The 20,135-nt window shown below is 33.7% G+C and overlaps 1 protein-coding gene across 2 annotated transcripts in view; it reads right to left on the bottom strand.

Annotated features, from left to right (window-relative positions):
• Positions 1–20,135, bottom strand: part of CCDC172 (coiled-coil domain containing 172) — a 53,902-nt gene that overhangs the window by 20,964 nt on the left and 12,803 nt on the right. For both annotated transcript variants that reach the window (XM_077124422.1, XM_077124423.1), the window contains exons 4-5: positions 8,049–8,165; positions 6,826–6,991 (exon numbers count right to left, since the gene is read on the bottom strand). In XM_077124422.1, the coding sequence (XP_076980537.1) occupies positions 6,826–6,991; positions 8,049–8,165 (283 nt within the window). The remainder of the gene's footprint in view (positions 1–6,825; positions 6,992–8,048; positions 8,166–20,135) is intronic.

Genomic DNA, 20,135 nt, shown 5'->3' with positions numbered 1-20,135 from the left:
AATGTTATGAAATACCTAGAGACAGACTTTCTGCCAGAAAAAAAACAAACAGTATGAGGCACCATGGAAGCAAATCTATTAAAATAAATCCATATTTTGGAAGAAAGGACATAAAGTAGAGGGCTACTACGGTGAATGTGATATTTATCTAATTCTTATTTTTGCCTATAACTGCTAAATAATGAATTCTTATTCAAAAGCACCAAATACAGAAGTTAATAATGAAGAATTGATTATAGTAAACAAAAGGATTTCTGGGTTTCACTAAAATGCTTTTAGTGAAAGAAAAAAAACACTCTAAGAATGCTGCATATCGTTCTTCTCGCCTTTATATGCTGTCCTAAGGCTACAATAGACTTCTTTCTCTGCCTGTATATTCTCCCTGCCTTTTTTTTTCTTCCTTTATTATGTGGAAAAAGTATAGACAACTGGAAAAAGCGTGAACTTGGGTTTGGAGCTAGGTTTATTATCACCATGCAATCTTGGGTACATTACTTAACTTTCTGAGCTTCAGGTTTTTTTCACCTGAAAGTGTGTGTGTGTGTGTGTGTATGTGTGTGGTGTGCGTTTGTCCCAACACAATTCCTTGCAAATAGCAGACATTTATTATAGACATTAATTTTACACAGATAGTCTCCCAATTGCGGTGTTACAAACTTTGCTCTAGTTAGACAATTAGTACAGACCTGAGGATGTTGTGAAATAACAAAATGCCATGAAAAAGCATTATACTGATAGACACCATTCAGTAGTGAAAATGGGAAATTTATCAATAGAATAAGAGAATTAGTTAAACAATCAAAAATAGATTACACCTATAGGGGCACTGTAGAAAATGACTGTTAGATACTGCAATTCCAAACTCCTACAGCTCCTAAAGGAATTCCTATACTACCTTGAAGATTTCTAAGTCAATAAAATATTTTGTTGAAATGTCTGTTATAATACAGATTTTTCCAGAGAGGCTCTAAAGATGATGTGTTATGAAATATTTTTCATATTTCAGAAGATTTACAGGTAAATTGACATCAGGGACTATCTTTTCTTTATCATTTTTTATAAGGGAATAATTTATACAAACTATATCCATTTAAAGGGTACAATTCCATGTGTTTTGACAGTTGTATACCCCCAAGAAACCAGCACAATCAACAAATAGTATATATACACCAGCCACAAAACAATCCCTGCGCCCCTTTGCAGTTCATCCCCCTTGAAGCAGGCAACCATTGATTTGCTTGTCATCACTATAGATCAGTTTGCATTTTAAATAGTATTTACTCTTTTATGTCTAGCATCTTTCACTCAGCATAGATTTTGAGATTCATCCATGCTGCGTGTCAGCAGATTTTTCATTTTTATTGTTGAGTATTCCATTGCATAGATGTATCCACTTTGTTTATCCATTCACCTCTGGATGGACATTTAGGTTGTGTTCACTTTTTGGTTATTGTGAATAAAGCTGCTAAAATTAATATACCCCTCTTTGTGTGGACATATATTTAATTTTCTTGAGTACTTTGAGAATGGCTGGGTTGTACAGTAAACATACATTTAACTATTTTAGAAGCTGCAAAACAATTTTCCAAAGTGATTGTACCATTTTACATTCCCATCAGTTTCACTGCGCCACATTCTTGCCAATACTTACATGGCTAGTCTTTCTAATTTTAATTAAATGAATATGTAATACCTTGTGGTTTTAATTTGAATTTTCCTGATTGGGAAAAAAAAAAGATATTGAACATCTTTTCACATGCTTATTAGTCAATTCTTTTGTGAAGTTCTAATCTTTCCCTCGTTTTGTAATTTGGCTGTTTGCTATTTTATTAAGTTGTAAGAGATCATTATATTCTGATAGACATTGGCAGATGCCTCTATTGCAAATATTTTTTCCAAGTCTGTGATTTGTCTTCATTTTCTTAAAAATGTCTTTTAAACTTATTTTGAACAAGTCTAATTTGTTAGTTGTTCTTTTATGGTTTATGCCATGCTGTGTCCCATCTTTGTCTATGCCAAGATCACAAGATTTTCTACTATATTTTTGTGCTGGTTTGAAAGGATGTATGTCCCCTAGAAAAGTCATGTTTTAATCAAAATCCCATTTCATAGGCAGAATAATCCCTATTCAATATTGTATGTTTGAAACTGTAATCAGATCATCTCCCTAGAGATGTGATTTAATCAAGAGTGGTTGTTAAGCTGGATTAGGTGACGACATGTCTTCACCCATTTGGGTGGGTCTTGATAAATTTTTGGAGCCCTATAAAAGAGGAAACATTTTGGAGAACGAAAGTGATTCAGAGAGAGCAGAGCAGAACGACACAGCCACAAGAAGCAGAGTCTACCAGCCAGCGACCTTTGGAGATGAAGAAGGAAAATGCCTCCCAGGGAGCATTATGAAACAGGAAGCCAGGAGAAGAAGCTAGAAGATGATGCTGTGTTCGCCATGTGCCCTTCCAGATGAGAGAGGAACCCTGACCATGTTTGCCATGTGCCTTTCCAGATGAGAGAAACTCTGTATTCACCATGTGCCTTCTCACTTGAGAGAGAAACCCTGAATTTCATCAGCCTTCCTGAACCAAGGTATCTTTCCCTGGATGCCTTTGATTGGACATATCTATAAACTTGTTTTAACTGGGACATTTTCTCGGCCTTAGAGCTGTAAATTAGAAACTTATTAAATTCCCCTTTTTAAAAGCCATTCCATTCCTGGTATATTGCATTCTGGCAGCTACCAACCTAGAACAATTTTCTCCCAGGAGTTTTATAGTTTTGGCTTTTATGTTTAGGTGTATGTCCATTTTGAGCTAATTTTTAATATGACGTGAAGAAAGAGCTGAGAGTAACAGGTTTGCAATAAATGTTCAACTGTTCTAGCACCATTTATTGAAAAGACTTTGCTTTTACCACCGAATTACCTTGGCACCTTTGTCAAAAATCAATTGGCCATATATACATAAATCTATTTCTGGATTCTTTTCTGTTCGATTGGTTAATATGCTTAGTCCTGAGCATATTAACTATTTACTGTAGCTTTTTAGTAAATTTTTGAAACCAGGGAGTATAAGTCTTTAAATTTGTTCTTTTTAGAAATTTGTTTGGCTTCTCTAAGACATTTATATTTTCATATAAATAGTAGAACAAGCTTGTGGATGTTTTACAAACCCTACAGATTTTTATTGGTATCCAATTAAATCTATGATCAATTTAAGGAGAATTGGTTTATTAACAAAAGTGAATTCTCCAATCCATGAGCTTGGCATATGTCTCTGCATATATAGGTCTTCCTAAACTTCTTTCAGCAATATCCATAGTTATCCATGTAGAAGTCCTGCAAGTTTTCTGTTAAATTTGATCCAATTTTACTTTTTATGCTGTTGTAAATAGTATTTTCTATTCCATTTTCCAATTGTTTGCTGCTAATATATAAAAATTCAATTAATTTTTGTATATCAATCTTGAATCCTGAAACCATGCTATTTTGACTTATTAATTCTAGTAGTTGTTTTGCAATTTCCTTACTATTTTCTACGTAAACAATCATGTAATCAGTATTTTTTTTTCCTTTCTAATATGTATACGTTGTTTCTTGCTTTATTCAAATAGCTAGGATGACTAGAACATTCAAAACCATATTGAATAGAAAGGTGAAAATGGACACCTTTGTCTTTATGAATCTTGGAGGAAAGTTTTTAGTATTTTACCACTAAGTATGATGTTAGCATCAATATGTCACCATTAAGTATGATGTTTCCTGTAGGCTTTTCAGACAGGTTCTTTATTAAATTGGGGAAGTTCCCTTCTATTTCTAGTTTACTTAGAGTTTTGATCATGTATGAATGTTGAATTTGGCCAAATGCTTTGCTTATATTTATTAACATAATTATTTCCTTTTTTTCTGCCAATATGAAAAATTGCACTGATTGATTTTTAAATGCCAAACCAAACTTACATTCAAGCAATGAACCTCACTGGCCATTATGTATTACCATTTCAAAATATTTCTAACATTTAATTTACTAGCATATAACTAGATTTTTGTGCCTATGTTCGTGAGGCATTGTTTGTAGTTTTCAGTAATATTTTTGTTTGGTTTTGAATCAGGTAGTTATGGTTTCACAAAATGAGTTGAAAAGTGTTTCATCGTCATCTATTTTCTGAACCATCTTGTGTTAGAATATGTATTATTTTTTTCAAAAATTTTTTTTTAAGATTTAACCAATGAAGCTACCAGGGCTTGGAGTTTTCTTTGTGGGAATATTTTTAACTACAAGTTTATTATTTTAAATAAATATAGGGCTACTCATTTCTTCTTGAGTTACCTTTTGTAGCTTGTTTTGACATGGAATTTGCCCATTATATATAAATTAACAAATTTGTTGGCATGCTATTGTTCAATTTTCTCTTATCATCATTATAATGTCTGTGTTATCTGTACCTATAACAACTCTTTCATTCCTGAGTTTGGTGATTTGTGTTTTCTATCTTTTTTCTTTATCAACACAGGTGGGAGTTTTCAGTTTTGTTCAATTCATCCTTTAAACAAACCAGCTTTTGGCTTTGTGTTGCTTTTTTCTTCCCTAATTTGGCAGTTTTCTCATTCTTTGATTTCTGTTTTAGTCTTTTTAATTTACCACTTACTGTTTGGCTAAGGTTTACTTTGCTCTTTGTTTTTTAGCCTCTTGAGGTAGAACATTAGATCTTTGATCTTAGATCTTCTTTCCTAATGTAAGCATTTAAAGCTACCTATGTCTCTCTACAGCACTGCTTTAGCTGTAGCCAACACTTTATTTCTACCATCACACAGTTCAACATATTTTCTTAGTTTCTTTATAATTTCACCTTTGATCCATGGATTATTTACAAGTATGTTATTTAATTTCCAAACATTTGGGGTGTTCCTGGATATCATATTGCTATTGATTTTTAATTCATTCTCTTATGGTTAGACAATACATTATGTATGAATTCAATCTTTTTAATTTGTTGAGACATTTTATGGCTAAGAATACGGTTATTAAATAGCACATCAAGATCACCGACAGGACTTTAAAAAAGAAAAAAAAATGTTATTGCTCCTCATACACAGATATTCTGATTCAATAGGGCAGGGATGATATTCAAACATTTTTTTTTAAAAGCTCCCAGATTATTATGTGTACCCCTGGTGAAGAACTTTTGTCCTACATTCTCTTCTCAAAATAATTTATCCCTGGGAACCTCAATTCTTTTATGTATAAAATGAGACTACTTAAAAACTATATTTCATATTTCTTAAAGGTTTAATCATGTGCCCAGCAGCATCTTAAGAGCTTAAATATTATTTCATTAACTTCTCTCAATGATTTTGTAAGGTCATTATCATTATCCCCTATTTTACAGGCAAAGGAACTGAGGCAAAGTTAAGCAATTTGCCCAAAGTCATACTATTAAATAGTAAAGTCAAGATTTAAATTCAGACTGACTTCAGCATTTGTAATATTTAGGATTGTGGTTATTATGTGGTATAAACCTAATAAACACCACCCATGATAATTATAGTAATTGTTATAAGGAAAACCCAACAATAAATTATTCATAAAGATAGCCTCAGGTAATAAAAATGTTAAACGTATTTATTATTCTCCATGCACTAAATGTGTGAAGTAACTACATTTTAGAAAAATTCCCTTTAAAATCCAGTTTCCATTTAATATCATTTATATTTGTATTCTCTATTCCTTCAACTTGTACTGACTCCTCAATTCATAACCATCAACTGTCTCCCACTCTACTCCATGATAATGGTCTCAAAATTCATTCATTCATTTGAAGGAAACCTCTAGCTTGCTAGCTGCTGGAACGCAACACACCAGAGACAGATTGGCCTTTAATAAAAGGGGATTTATTTCATTAGTTCTTCAGAGGAAAGGCAGCTAACTTTCAACTGAGGTTCTTTCTTATGTGGGAAGGCACAGGGTGATCTCTGCTGGCCTTCTCTCCAGGCCTCTGGGTTCCAACAACTTTCCCCAGGGTGATTTCTTTCTGCATCTCCAAAGGCTTAGGCTGAGCTGCGAGTACTGAGATGAGGTATGAAAAATTTTATGAAAAAATTAAATTTCTATGAGCTGCTTGGGCTGTGCTATGTTGAGCTCTCTTTAATCACCAGCCAATTAAATCAAACATCACTCATTAGAGCAGGCATGCCTCTTAGCCGACTGCAGACATAATGAGCAACAGATGAGGATCACATACCCTTGGCTCATGGCCACAGCAACAGAACTAGGTACCTTCACCTGGCCAAGCTGACAACTGAATCTAACTACCACAAACTCATCCCCTCTTCTCTTTGGCATCTTTATTTCTTACCATAGATTATAATTACCTAGGACTAGTGTTCCTGAAATGAAAATCTCTCCACCCTACTGTATAACTCTTATTTCTTAGTTTATAGTGAACTGATGGTAAAGCAAGGACACAACAACAGTCCTAGGCCTTATTTTAAGCTTCCATTACCTTTACTGTAAGTATCTGTTTAAATATTTGCTTCCTCCATTTTTTGGTTTATATCCCCAGGACAGAAAGTAGTGCTTATTACACAACAGATAGTAAACAGATACTCTTTATTGAAAGAATGACCAAATACTCATGCCACACTTACTTGTAAAGAATTTGAGACTACTCATAATAGAAGATAAATATCCATTAGGATAATTAAGATAAAAGTAAAAGAAAAGCTATGTAATAAACCAATTTATGAAAAAACTAAATTTCTATAAAATCCATTGATAAAAATATTTCTAATTAATGCCAGATAAATGAGGTGGTATCACATATTCATACCTCTTTCCAAAATGCTTGCCTGATTTTCTAAGTCAGATATTTCAATCTTGACATTCTGTTTCATGAAAAGTTCTCTGTTCTTTGTTAGTTCATACTCATTATTGAACTTTGAAATTTCCTTCATGAATTTTTCCTCTTCCTCTTTCATTTTCTTCTTTGTAACCTCCTAAAAAGCAGAAATGAAAGATCAAATATCCTAGGCATTAGTTGCAGCAGCAGTTTTCTTTAGTGATTTAAATTGCAATCATTTGGAATTAACAATAACAAGTATAAATTTTACTTTGTGGTATTACCACAGAAATGTTTTATTCCTCTATTAATATTAATTAAAAACTGAAGGTTTTACATAGAAACTACTGTCTTCAGTTGACTTACCCTTAAAGCTCTGGAAGAAATCCTACCACTCATTATTATACCTATGTTTCTGTATTAAACTTTTTAACCACATATGACATTTTGTCATTACAATATAAAATTTGGCAGTAAAATAATTAAATGATCAAATTTGAAAATGCAAATCTAAAATAAAAGAAATGGTTGCTTTACAGAAAAAAATTAAGAAAGTTGGGAAAAAATGGGAGTGGACAATCTAAGGAAACTTTTAAAAATGTAGACAATGAAGGCAAAATTATATATTCCTTTCAGTTCAGTTCTAAATAATAGTTTACATTTTATGGAAATATCAACATTGACTAGAAATAAGAATTTCAAAAATTGTATCACAATGTTAGAACCTAAACTTTTCAATGATGCTAAAACATGCTTTATTTTTCTAAAACATCTCAGCTAATAATGAACCACATTCAGAAACTGTGCCACTTATTCAGTCTGTTATCTCTGACCTAAGATAAAAAGATAAAGTACATCCTTTGACCCACACCCATAAATAGGCCTAAAGTGCGAACTTCTCTCCCTTGCAAAAGTATTAAAAACAAGGTCTCCAAGACTGAACAACTCAAATCGGTTTCTTTTATGCTTATTACAAGTGCAGTAACTTCTACATTGCTTTTCTGGAATAGAATTCTTTCAAACAAGGATATTCTACCAATTGTTTGGTTTTTTCCCAGTTGATTTTTAAATAGCTCTTAATATTTTTCCACATCTAAACAGGACTATCTGCTAATATGCATATGAGTATTTTTCTAAAAGTACACCTAAGTACAGTTAAATGCTTTCTGACAAAGTTAGAGAAACAGCTTTTTTCTAAGAGGCTAGAGACTTACAAAGGTTTGAAGAAGCATATTCCTTTGATTTGTAATTTCACTGCACTGTCTTTCTAAGGTATTTTCATGAGTTTTCAAAAGTTGTAAGGAGAAGGATTTTTCAGAAAACTGTTGAACCTACAAGTAAGAAAAAACCAAATAAGAAATAAATAATTAATTAGACATTTTAGGACACTTTAGTTAATAGAACAGTTCTATATATTATGTAACATTTTCTGTATTCATCTTTAAAAATGCAAAGTTGAATTCAATTAAACATCTTATTTTATATGTACTCTCTTATATTATCTTATAAGTGCTTTAAAATTCTATACTCTTTCCCCCCAGTAAGACTATAGGCTCCTCACGGGCAGAGAATACATTCTCTTTTTCTTCTCCAATCTTAGGTACTAAAGCTTTTTGACTAAACAAACTGAAATCTTCTTCAAGATGGCTTGTTTTAAATAATGGATTACTGTTCCCACAACTTATAAGGAAGATATGGAGAGAGAAATCATGTACGCAATATAACTAATAATGAAATAAAATCACCAAACCACAGGCAAAAAAAAAACTAATCCCATAACTATAGTTACACCAGGTGAAACACAAATCTTCTAAATTCTTCATATGGGTTTTCAAAACTCATTTTTTATTTTAGTATCCCATTTGGTTCTAAATAGCAAAAGGAATAATAAACAATAATATTAGATATACAACTGTTATTTCATTTGGGCCTTAAAGAATAACATCTTCTGAGACCATGAATATTGAAATGAAAGTCAGGAAGTTTTAATATAAAAGCTAAAATGATACTGGATTGGAAATAATATTTCCACTATGCTCAGTACTGGCCCTCACAAGAAAGCATTTCCAGTTTGGAACTGTTTCTATTACCACAGGGAAAAGAAAAAGGAAATAAATTCAACTTAAATTGCAGGAAGCAAGATTTATGTTACCTATAAGAATTTCCTCAAGGTGAGAGACAGGTTGTGAAATCTCTGTCCCAGAAGATACTGAATAGTAAAGAGCTTAGGGATAGTTTCGTCCAGAGGCAAAAAGACGGCCTCAAAGGCATTTTGAAATGTTATAGCTAAAAAATTCTAGAAATGCAGGTATTAAAAACAATAGTAGCAGAAATAAAACAGAAAAAACATATTTATCACACTTATTTTTCTCATTTATATCACATCATAGCATATTCACCTGCTCGTTTGGTACTTGGTCTGTTCTCATCAACCACATCTTAAGTAAGAGGATAACAGAGAAAGATAAGAGAGGTACAACTTACATAGCCAAATGAATTGAGAGAATACTTTAAAAATTGGGGGAAGGGTAAATTGGATAGTTAATATTTTATTGTCTGAGAAGAAAGAATTCGAAAACATAGGGTCAAATCTACAAAATCACATAGAAGTTGGTAACAAGGACAAACAAGACTATGATCATGAATTCTATGTCTTATTTAAAACAAGAAAAGACTTCAGAGCTATTTATTACTACTTACATAAATGAGATTAAATGAGGTCCAGAGAGGTTATATGCCTTGACAAAAGTTCTATAACTAATTAGGGACAAACCCAGGACTAAAATCCAGGTATTCTAACTTCTTTTTTTCTAAATCATAATGTTAATCATGGTTTATGATGGAAATATTTAGAACTATTTCAAAGTAATAAAACAGTTAATTTTGGTAATTGTATAACTTAAAAATATGCAAGTTTAACAAATATTTAGAAAAAAACATTGAATACAAAATCTACCAGAGGTTACTGAGAAAAGGTTACTTGCAATGAATACCTAACTCTTAGAGTTGCTATTGTGGACAGTAAGCATGAATGCCCACAAAAAATACTTCAGACACCATATATTGGGCTGGATAAACTTTGGTTTCATCTAGGAAAGTATTTCATATATCATGCCTTTTAGAATTAAAACTCCTGAATTCCAGTTTTATTTCTGCCATGGATTTGTAATGAATGACCTGTGTCAAAACCAAAAATGGAAAAAATAGTACTTATCAAATTAATGGATTTTTAATAAGACTTAAGCAAATTTATTACTCAAATTCAGTAAAGCCTTAAATGTTAAGGACTCACAATGAATGTGTTACATTCTAGCTATCATCAACTAGGACTTGAAATTACCACTGAGATCATGTTCGCTTTTTTAAAAGGGAGATTTAACAAACATTAAAGAGAGCTATTAATGACATATTTGTGCTTAATTGAAACATTTTTTCATAACTTGAAAAATTAAAGCTATATAGTAAAAATTGAAAAGCAGACAGCTGTTCAAAAAATTTAGAAGAGTATATCTATAATTTCTCTTATTCCTAAAATTCTATGTGGGTTATCTACATAGATAGAAAAAGGTCTTTCCAGTTTCTTTGTTTTTATGCATATTATTTATCTGCCTCTCTTCTTCACTCTTTCTGTCTTACCCTTCCCTTCTGTCATCTGTTACTTCTAAATTTTCCCTTTATAATCAAGACCTGAAAAGTCCCAAAGATCATTAACTACAGAAAGTTTACAGTAACATTAATTTTTAAATTTACTTAGGGTCTATGATGAAAACACTTAATACAAAATGGTATTGGCAAGTAGGGAAAATACTGCCATAAACAAAAAAGCAGGAGATTGGGAAAGCTAGTCAGAAAGCTCAAGTGAAAACAGATGCTTACATTATGCTGATTCACATACAGTTGCGGACATCAATAAGTTATTGTCACAGAAACTAGATAAGGCCTAATATTATTAATATAGAACCTTCATATTTTAATGAAAATAAGGGACAAAAACATTTTGGACCTGACCAGTTTCTTCCTTTCTGCCAATTATAAATTAATAACTCCGTGGATCTAAAATAGCTTTTCACAGTCACCTATTTGCAGAATGGCCTTCTGGTTGTTCCTTTCGTTCCTTCTGTTGTTTTAACTAGTTTCTTAAATTATTTTTCCCATTCCTTTATTTGGAAACCAGACCTAATCACGTGTAAAATTTGGGTAAATATTCCAAACACAACTTGAAATACACTGACGAGATTAAATGTGAGGTCATTTCACAGAATACATTATTACCAGAAACCACTCTCATCTTTTTTGTTTTTTAGCAGATATGAAAACTTTTTATTATCAGCACATTACAGTATTTGTGGATTCTATCAATCAGCTCTCATCTTTTTGTATAAAAACAACTGGTGGAGATCAGAATGGGGAGGATACTAGAAAAAATGCAATAAACTGGCTTAGAAAATATTTCTGAACATATTTTTCTAAGTTAGGTTTAAATTGAGGGACTATCTTATATTCATGGAAGACTGGACATCTTATGATAAAACCTTAATTACTGACCCTGTTTCCTAAGTATCCAGGGCTACAAACAATAAAAATAAAAAGGTAGACAGTTCCTAGTGACAGTAATAATAATTCCTCCTTTGCATCTCTCTCCTTCCTCTGACCAGAAATGTAGAGAACATATCTGTATCTAGCCTTAACATTATACCTTGAATCAAATAGCCAGGCTTTGTCTCAAAATATAACTGTTTCGGAAAATTTTAATTTATAGCAGTGACAACTCCTTGGTTAATTCTGCTTCTGTAAGCAATAAAGATTTTTTTTTTCCTTTCCGTGTTTTATTCCTCTTGGGATATCTGATTTTTTAACTGAGCTCATAGTTTTCCCAGTAAACCAACTAATCTGGTCAACTAGGTCAACTTCCAGCAGAGCCATCATTTGTGACTTTTTACTATTCCTGCTGCCTGGGTGCCCTTAGGTATTTTTCTACCAGAACGATCTGAAAATTGAAGACTGAGAATTTAAAATTAATGTTATGGTTCAAATAAGTGGTGGTGGTGGTGGTGGTAGATGTTAAAAACAATCTTGGGCTTGAGGAATTGACAGTTTGCCAATTAAATGCTCTGTCCAGTAGCATAATAGGCAACTTTACATAGAAGATACAAAGAGAGTTATGTAGAAGACACACACTGCTAAATTCATAGCAATTGGAGGAAAACTAATTTGTTACAGCTATGATAAAGATACATTTGAAACCTAAAGCAGAGCGACGAATATTGTAACAACGGCAGAGATTAAGTTTTGAAAAATAGATCTATTTTTCATAAATAATCTTCTAAAACACAAATGAATTATCAAAGAATAACTCACTAAGACATAGTTATCCTAATATAATAAGCAAGGAAGGCTTAATATTAGGAAATATTAATTCTTACAATGGCTTATAAGGTTTTAGACCACTAAACCTTATAAAGACTGCATTATAAAAACTAATTTGCATTTACATGATCTGCATTTCCTCATTGTCTCCCTAAACTGGTCTTCTAGCTTCCTCCTCTCCAACTCCCCTTCAGCTATGCTGGCCTACTTGCTGTTCCCTGAATGTCCCAGGCACACCCCCTCCTCAAGGCCTTTGTATTTCCCTCTGCCAGAAAATCTCTTTCCCCAGCTTTCTCATTCATCTGCATCAAGTCATTCGTCAAATCTCACCTCTTCACTGAGGGTTATCTGCATACCTGATTACACTACTGTTATTTAAGTCTGTACTAGATATTCTTATCAACACAATAACGAAAGATATAATTATCTGAATAAAATTCTCTCTTTTCTTTGGGCACATGCTATTATTTTATATCTAATAAAATCCACAAAATTATAAAAAAAAATCTACTGGGAAATTGTTAGAAATAAAAAGGAATTCAGTAAAGAGACTGGTAATATTCAGTAAAGAGGCTGGTAAAATAAATACCAAAAATCAAGTACCTTTTCTAGTTACCACAAATTTACAGACAAAAAACATGGAAAATATCCCAGTCATGACAGCCAAAACAAAACTAACAAAAACACATATAACCTTAACAAGAAATACCTGAGACCTATAAGAAAAAAACCTCTACCGAGGAATATAAAAGACCACCTAACTAACTAGAATACACTGTGTTCATGTATGTGAAGATTCAGAGTTGTAAATACATTAATTCTTTCCAAAATACCATATAGATTTAGTATAATCTCAATTAAAACCCCAATAGTTTTGTTTCAGGTGTTGTTTTTTATTTTGCAATTTGACAAAATAATTTTCAAAGCTGTCTAAAAAAACAGAAATCTGTAAAAACAGGAAAGTTCTGAAAAAGAAACTGCCCTCACAGAGAGTCCAAGATATTTTAAATCTACTGTGATTAAGCCAATATGATACTGGTGTCAAAACAGATTAATAGGATAATATGGAACATCTATAAACAAACACAAATATATATATATATATATATAATATTTAAAATGTATATTAGTATATTATAAAAAGTGGTGCTTGAAATCAGTAGAAAATGTGTGAATTTACCTTGAGGACAATTGGGTAGTTCTTTTTATTTAAAATAGTAAAGAAAAAAAACGCCATAAAAGTACTAGAAAAAGATGTTAAACGTCTTGCAGTATAAAAAAAGGAAAAAAATTAAAACAACACAACAAAAAGTCTTGCAGTGGGAATATTCTGAGAAATGATCATGGTGATTAATATACAACTATGTGATGATATCGTAAGCCTCTAATTGTACATCATGTAGGGAATGCATATGTGTGAAGATTTGTCAATAAAAATATTTTTTAAAAAAGAAGTATGTGGATAGGGTGGGAGAAGGAAGAAAGAGGAAACAGTCGTAGATTAAGAGAAACTTCTTTGACTAATGAAAACTGGACATTTTCATCATCTTGATTATGGTGATGCTTTCATGGCTATATACATATGTTAAATCTCATCAAATTGAACAATTTAAATATATGTCATTTATTATGTCAGTCACCTCTAAAAAGCTGTTTTAAACAACAAAAAGAAAACTGTGGTTAAAAAAAGAAGACTCAGGAAGTTATGTTAACCAAGTCAAAATAAAAGGAAGTCATTTGGATATTGATCAGAGCAAAGCAATTTTTAAAAGAAAACATCTGTATAACAATTAGAAAACAAATGAACAGCAAATACAATCTGATATTAGATGATATTAGGGCATATGAAATTAGGGTTAATTTTGTTGCATATGATATAGTATTACAATTACATTGAAAGTAATATCTGTTTCATCAAAAAAAAAAAGTCTTGCAATGGGGAAGGTTTTCACAAGCCTGGAATGAATCTCAGAAACAAAAAATAAACAAATGGATTAAAAATTCAAGCAACACAAAATTCTAAACTTTAACTAGAAAAACATGTCGTATGTCAAGCTACAAATAATGCAATTTGCAACAAATGACAAAGAAAGAGTATTATTTATAACAAATAAAAGCTAGAAGTCAATAAGAAGAAAGGATATGAACAGGTAACTCAAAATAAATAAAAACAATCTACATACAAAGGAAAAATATTACAAGCAAATAAATTAAAACTATAAAAAATGTTATTTTTCTTATATTTGTGAAAATTTTGGTAATTTCTAATGTACAAGTGGTGAAATTGTTGCAATATAAATCAGAACCTTTATGGAGCACAATTTGGAAATGATCAAAGCCCTAAAATGCATATACCCATTGATAAAACAATTTCATTTCTAGGAATATTTACTAAGAAAATAGGATAAGTGCATAAAGATGTATGTACAAGGTTGTCATCACACAGATGTTAATAATAGTAACTTATTAATAGTAATTACTTAATAGGAAATTAATTCTCTAAAATGTATATGTTTTGCCTAAAAATATATGAAGAACACATGGCCTCACAGAGATATATAGCTAGAAATGGGAGGATATTTTAATACCCTTTTCAGGTGATTGTGCACATTTTTATGTAATAGTACACCAAAACTCCACAAGTGGTAGTTCCTTGAAGGTTACCTACAATGTTAAACCATTTCATTCTCTGTTACATTAAAAATCCATTAGTCTATGAGTGCCTTTAATCCATGCATGGCTCTGTAACATTATGCATTGGTCATTTGGAAAACATTGCTTCACTAAGTTACGCAAATAATCCAAAATTGGCAAACTTCATAGCATAATATAAAAAGCAACATTCACTAACTACCAAACTCTTTAGAAAAGCCCTTAAGTACTGGGAAGTTTCATGTTTATAGTAGCAGGTAAGTCTTCCAAAATTTTAATTTTTGTTTCAAAGCTTGAATATCATCATTGGCAAAATAATAATAACAGTCAGCTGTTTTCCTTGAAATGTCAGTCTCATCCTTTTTTATTTTTGAAAAATATGCCAAATACCCAAATCTAAAGAATATAGATTGACTGTGAATTATGCAAGAAAAAATGGTATTTCAGAAAAGGAATAGCTAATTCTAGCTACAACTCAAACCACTGCACAAGTGCTCTTCTTTGAGACAATCACTGTACTTTGATTTTTTTCTGTACTTTGGAATACAGAAAACCTTTATTCGAACGTCCCATCTTACCACACCTAATATTAAAAACACATATAGTCAAGGGTCATCACTAAAATAGTAATACTTCTTATTGCTTTATCAAGGGCATAAAATGAAACTGATGAGTAACTGTGAGTGCACAGCAGTGAAGAATGCAATGACCAATAGTAGAGTTTGGGTTCCACTTACTTGATATGTGCTAATGTGCTAATAGTTTTACTCATTATTGCTTTTGTTCCATTAACGCAAGTGTCAGCACTGTAAAAATGGCAAATAATACCTGTTTTAGTTTGCAAACTGCCAGAATGCAATATACCAGAAATGGAACAGCTTTTAAAAAGGAGAATTTATTAAGTTGCTAGTTACAGTTCTAAGGCCATGAAAATGTCCAAATTAAAGCAAAGCTATAGAAATGTCCAATCAAAGGCATCCAGGGAAATACACATTGGCTCAAAAAGGCTGATAATGTTCAAGGTTTCTCTTTCAACTGGAAAGGTACGTGGCGAACATGGCGATGTCTACTAGGTTTCTCTCCAGGCTTCTGGTTTCATGAATCTCCTCTGGGGGTGTTTTCCTTCTTCATCTCAAAAGATCTCTGGCTGCGTGGGCTCTACAGCTTCTTCTAAAATGGTTTCCTCTTAAAGGGTTCCAGTAAGTAAGCACACCTTGAATGGGTGGAAACTCATCTCCATAGAAACCAACTAATCAAAAGTTAACACACACAACTGGATAGGTCACATCTCCATGGGAACAATCAAAAAGCTCCCACCCAGCAACATTAAATGAGAATTAAAGGATACGGCTTTTCTGGCATCTACAACAGATTCAAACTGGCACAATATATTTGTAGAATTACACAGAAAAAATTAAAACTAATTACAAACTTTTTTTTTTAATGAGAGAGCTTAAAGATCTTAGTTTAGAGAAGATGGCGGCTTAGTAAGACGCATGGGTCTTAGTTCCTCCTCCAGAACAGCTACTAAAAAAATAGAAACGGTACAGAACAGCTCCCGGAGCCACAACAGAGACCAAAAAGACAGTGTACCCCATTCTGGAACGGCTGAACTGGCTGGGAGAATACGCTGCGGTGAGATCCCCGAGGGACGCATGCTTCCCCAGGCTGTGGCGGCTGGCGGTTGGAGCCCCTCCCTCCCTCCTTCCCGGGCCGGCTGGGAGATTTGGATCGGAGGTCCCCCAAACCACGGAGGCCGGCGACCAAGGTCCCTTCCACACACGTGGCTTCCCGGTCCAGCTGGGAAATTTGGATCGGCACTCCCCCAAGCCACGGCGGCCGGCGCCTCCCGCCACGCTTGGCTTCCCGGGCTGGCTGGGAGATTTGGATCGGCACTCCCCCAAGCCGTGGAGTCCAGCGCCCCCCCCAACACAAGGATTCCCGGGCCGGCTGGGAGATTTGAATCGGCACACCCCCAAGCCGCGGTGGTCGGCGCCCCTCCCTCCCTCCTTCCCGGGCCGGCTGGGAGATATGGATCGGCACACCCCCAAGCCATGGTGACCGGCGCCCCCTCCAACGCGCAGATTCCCGGGCCAGCTGGGAGATTTGGATTGGCACTCCATCACGCTGCTTCGGTTGGTGACCCTCCCCCACAGCAAGAGTCGTCCAAAGTTAAAGGAGACACAGCATCTTTTACTGGTGGGACCCGCAGACAGACGAGCGCCACATACTGGGCAGGATAAGAAAAACAGAGCATAGAGATTTCGCAGGAAAATCTTTCAACCTGCTGGGTCCCACACACAGGGAAATCTGATTAAATGCCCAGACGCCAGCAAAAAATAACGGATCATGCCAGGAAAATTGAAGATATGGCTCAGTCAAAGGAACAAACCGATAGTTCAAATGAGATACAGGAGCTGAGACAACTAATTCTGAATATACGAACAGAAATGGAAAACCTCTTCAAAAACCAAATCAATAAATTGAGGGAGGACATGAAGAAGACATGGGCTGAACAAAAAGAAGAAATGGAAAGTCTGAAAAAACAAATCACAGAACTTATGGGACTGAAGGGCAAAGTAGAAAAGATGGAAAATACAATGGATACCTACAATGGTAGATTTAAAGAGACAGAGGCTAGAATTAGTGAACTGGAGGATGGAACATTTGAATTCCAAAAAGAAACAGAAACTATAGGGAAAAGAATGGAAAAATTTGAGCAGGGGATCAGGGAACTGAATGATAATATGAAGCGCACAAATATACGCATTGTGGGCGTCCCAGAAGGAGAAGAGAAGGGAAAAGGAGGAGAAAAACTAATGGAAGACATTATCACTGAAAATTTCCCAACTCTTATGAAAGACCTAAAATTACAGATCCAAGAAGTGCAGCGCACCCCAAAGAGAATAGACCCAAATAGGCGTTCTCCAAGACACTTACTAGTTAGAATGTCAGAGGTCAAAGAGAAAGAGAGGATCTTGAAAGCAGCAAGAGAAAAACAATCCATCACATACAAGGGAAACCCAATAAGACTATGTGTAGATTTCTCAGCAGAAACCATGGAAGCTAGAAGACAGTGGGATGATATATTTAAATTACTAAAAGAGAAAAACTGCCAACCAAGACTTCTATATCCAGTAAAACTGTCCTTCAAAAATGAGGGAGAAATTAAAACATTTTCAGACAAAAAGTCACTGAGAGAATTTGTGACCAAGAGAACAACTCTGCAAGAAATACTAAAGGGAGCACTAGAGACCGATATGAAAAGACAGAAGAGAGAGGTATGGAGAAGAGTGTAGAAAGAAGGAAAATTAGATATGATATATATAATACAAAAGGCAAAATGGTAGAGGAAAGTATTACCCAAACAGTAATAACACTAAATGTCAATGGACTGAATTCCCCAATCAAAAGACATAGACTGGCAGAATGGATTAAAAAACAGGATCCTTCTACATGCTGTCTACAGGAAACACATCTTAGACCCAAAGATAAACATAGGCTGAAAGTGAAAGGTTGGGAAAAGATATTTCATGCAAATAACAACCAGAAAAGAGCAGGAGTAGCTATACTAATATCCAACAAAGTAGACTTCAAATGTAAAACAGTTAAAAGAGACAAAGAAGGATACTATCTACTAATAAAAGGAACAATTCAACAAGAAGACATAACAATCATAAATATTTATGCACCGAACCACAATGCCCCAAAATACGTGAGGAATACACTGCAAATACTGAAAAGGGAAATAGACACATCTACCATAATAGTTGAAGACTTCAATTCCCCACTCTCATCAATGGACAGAACATCTAGACAGAGGATCAATAAAGAAACAGAGAATTTGAATATTACAATAAATGAGCTACACTTAACAGACATTTATAGGACATTACACCCCACAACAGCAGGATACACCTTTTTCTCAAGTGCTCATGGATCATTCTCAAAGATAGACCATACGCTGGGTCACAAAGCAAGTCTCAACAAATTTAAAAAGACTAAAATCATACACAACACTTTCTTAGAACATAAAGGAATGAAGTTGGATATCAATAATAGGCAGAGTGCCAGAAAATTCACAAATACATGGAGGCTCAACAACACACTCTTAAACAACCAGTGGGTCAAGGAAGAAATTGCAAGAGAAATTAGTAAATATCTCGAGGCGAATGAAAATGAAAACACAACATATCAAAACTTATGGGATGCAGCAAAGGCAGTGCTAAGAGGGAAATTTATTGCCCTAAATGCCTATATCAGAAAAGAAGAAAAGGCAAAAATTCAGGAATTAACTGTCGCCTTGGAAGAACTGGAGAAAGAACAGCAAACTAATCCCAAAGCAAGCAAAAGGAAAGAAATAACAAAGATTAGAGCAGAAATAAATGAAATTGAAAACATGAAAACAATAGAGAAAATCAATAAGACCAGAAGTTGATTCTATGAGAAAATCAATAAGATTGATGGGCCCCTATCAAGATTGACAAAAAGAAGAAGAGAGAGGATGCAAATAAATAAGATCAGAAATGGAAGAGGAGACATAACCACTGACCTCACAGAAATAAAGGAGGTAATAACAGGATACTAGGAACAACTTTATGCTAATAAATACAACAATTCAGATGAAATGGACGGGTTCCTGGAAAGGCATGAACAACCAACTTTGACTCAAGAAGAAATAGATGACCTCAACAAACCAATCACAAGTAAAGAAATTGAATCGGTCATTCAAAAGCTTCCCAAAAAGAAAAGTCCAGGACCAGACGGCTTCACATGTGAATTCTACCAAACATTCCAGAAAGAATTAGTACCAACTCTCCTCAAACTCTTCAAAAAAATTGAAGTGGAGGGAAAGCTACCTAATTCATTCTATGAAGCCAACATCACCCTCATACCAAAACCAGGCAAAGATATTACAAAAAAAGAAAACTACAGACCAATCTCTCTAATGAATATAGATGCAAAAATCCTCAACAAAATTCTAGAAACACATTAAAAGAATTATACATCATGACCAAGTAGGATTCCTCCCAGGTATGCAAGGATGGTTCAACATAAGAAAATCAATTAATGTAATACACCATATCAACAACTCAAAGCAGAAAAATCACATGATCATCTCAATTGATGCAGAGAAGGCATTTGACAAGATTCAACATCCTTTCCTGTTGAAAACACTTCAAAGGATAGGAATACAAGGGAACCTCCTTAAAATGATAAAGGGAATATATGAAAAACCCACAGCTAATATCATCCTCAATGGGGAAAAATTGAAAACTTTC

This window comes from Tamandua tetradactyla, chromosome 13, assembly GCF_023851605.1.
Source record: "Tamandua tetradactyla isolate mTamTet1 chromosome 13, mTamTet1.pri, whole genome shotgun sequence".
Lineage (NCBI taxonomy): Eukaryota > Metazoa > Chordata > Mammalia > Pilosa > Myrmecophagidae > Tamandua > Tamandua tetradactyla.
Note: the sequence above shows the minus strand (reverse complement) of the source record. Positions and strands in the feature narration are given on the sequence as shown.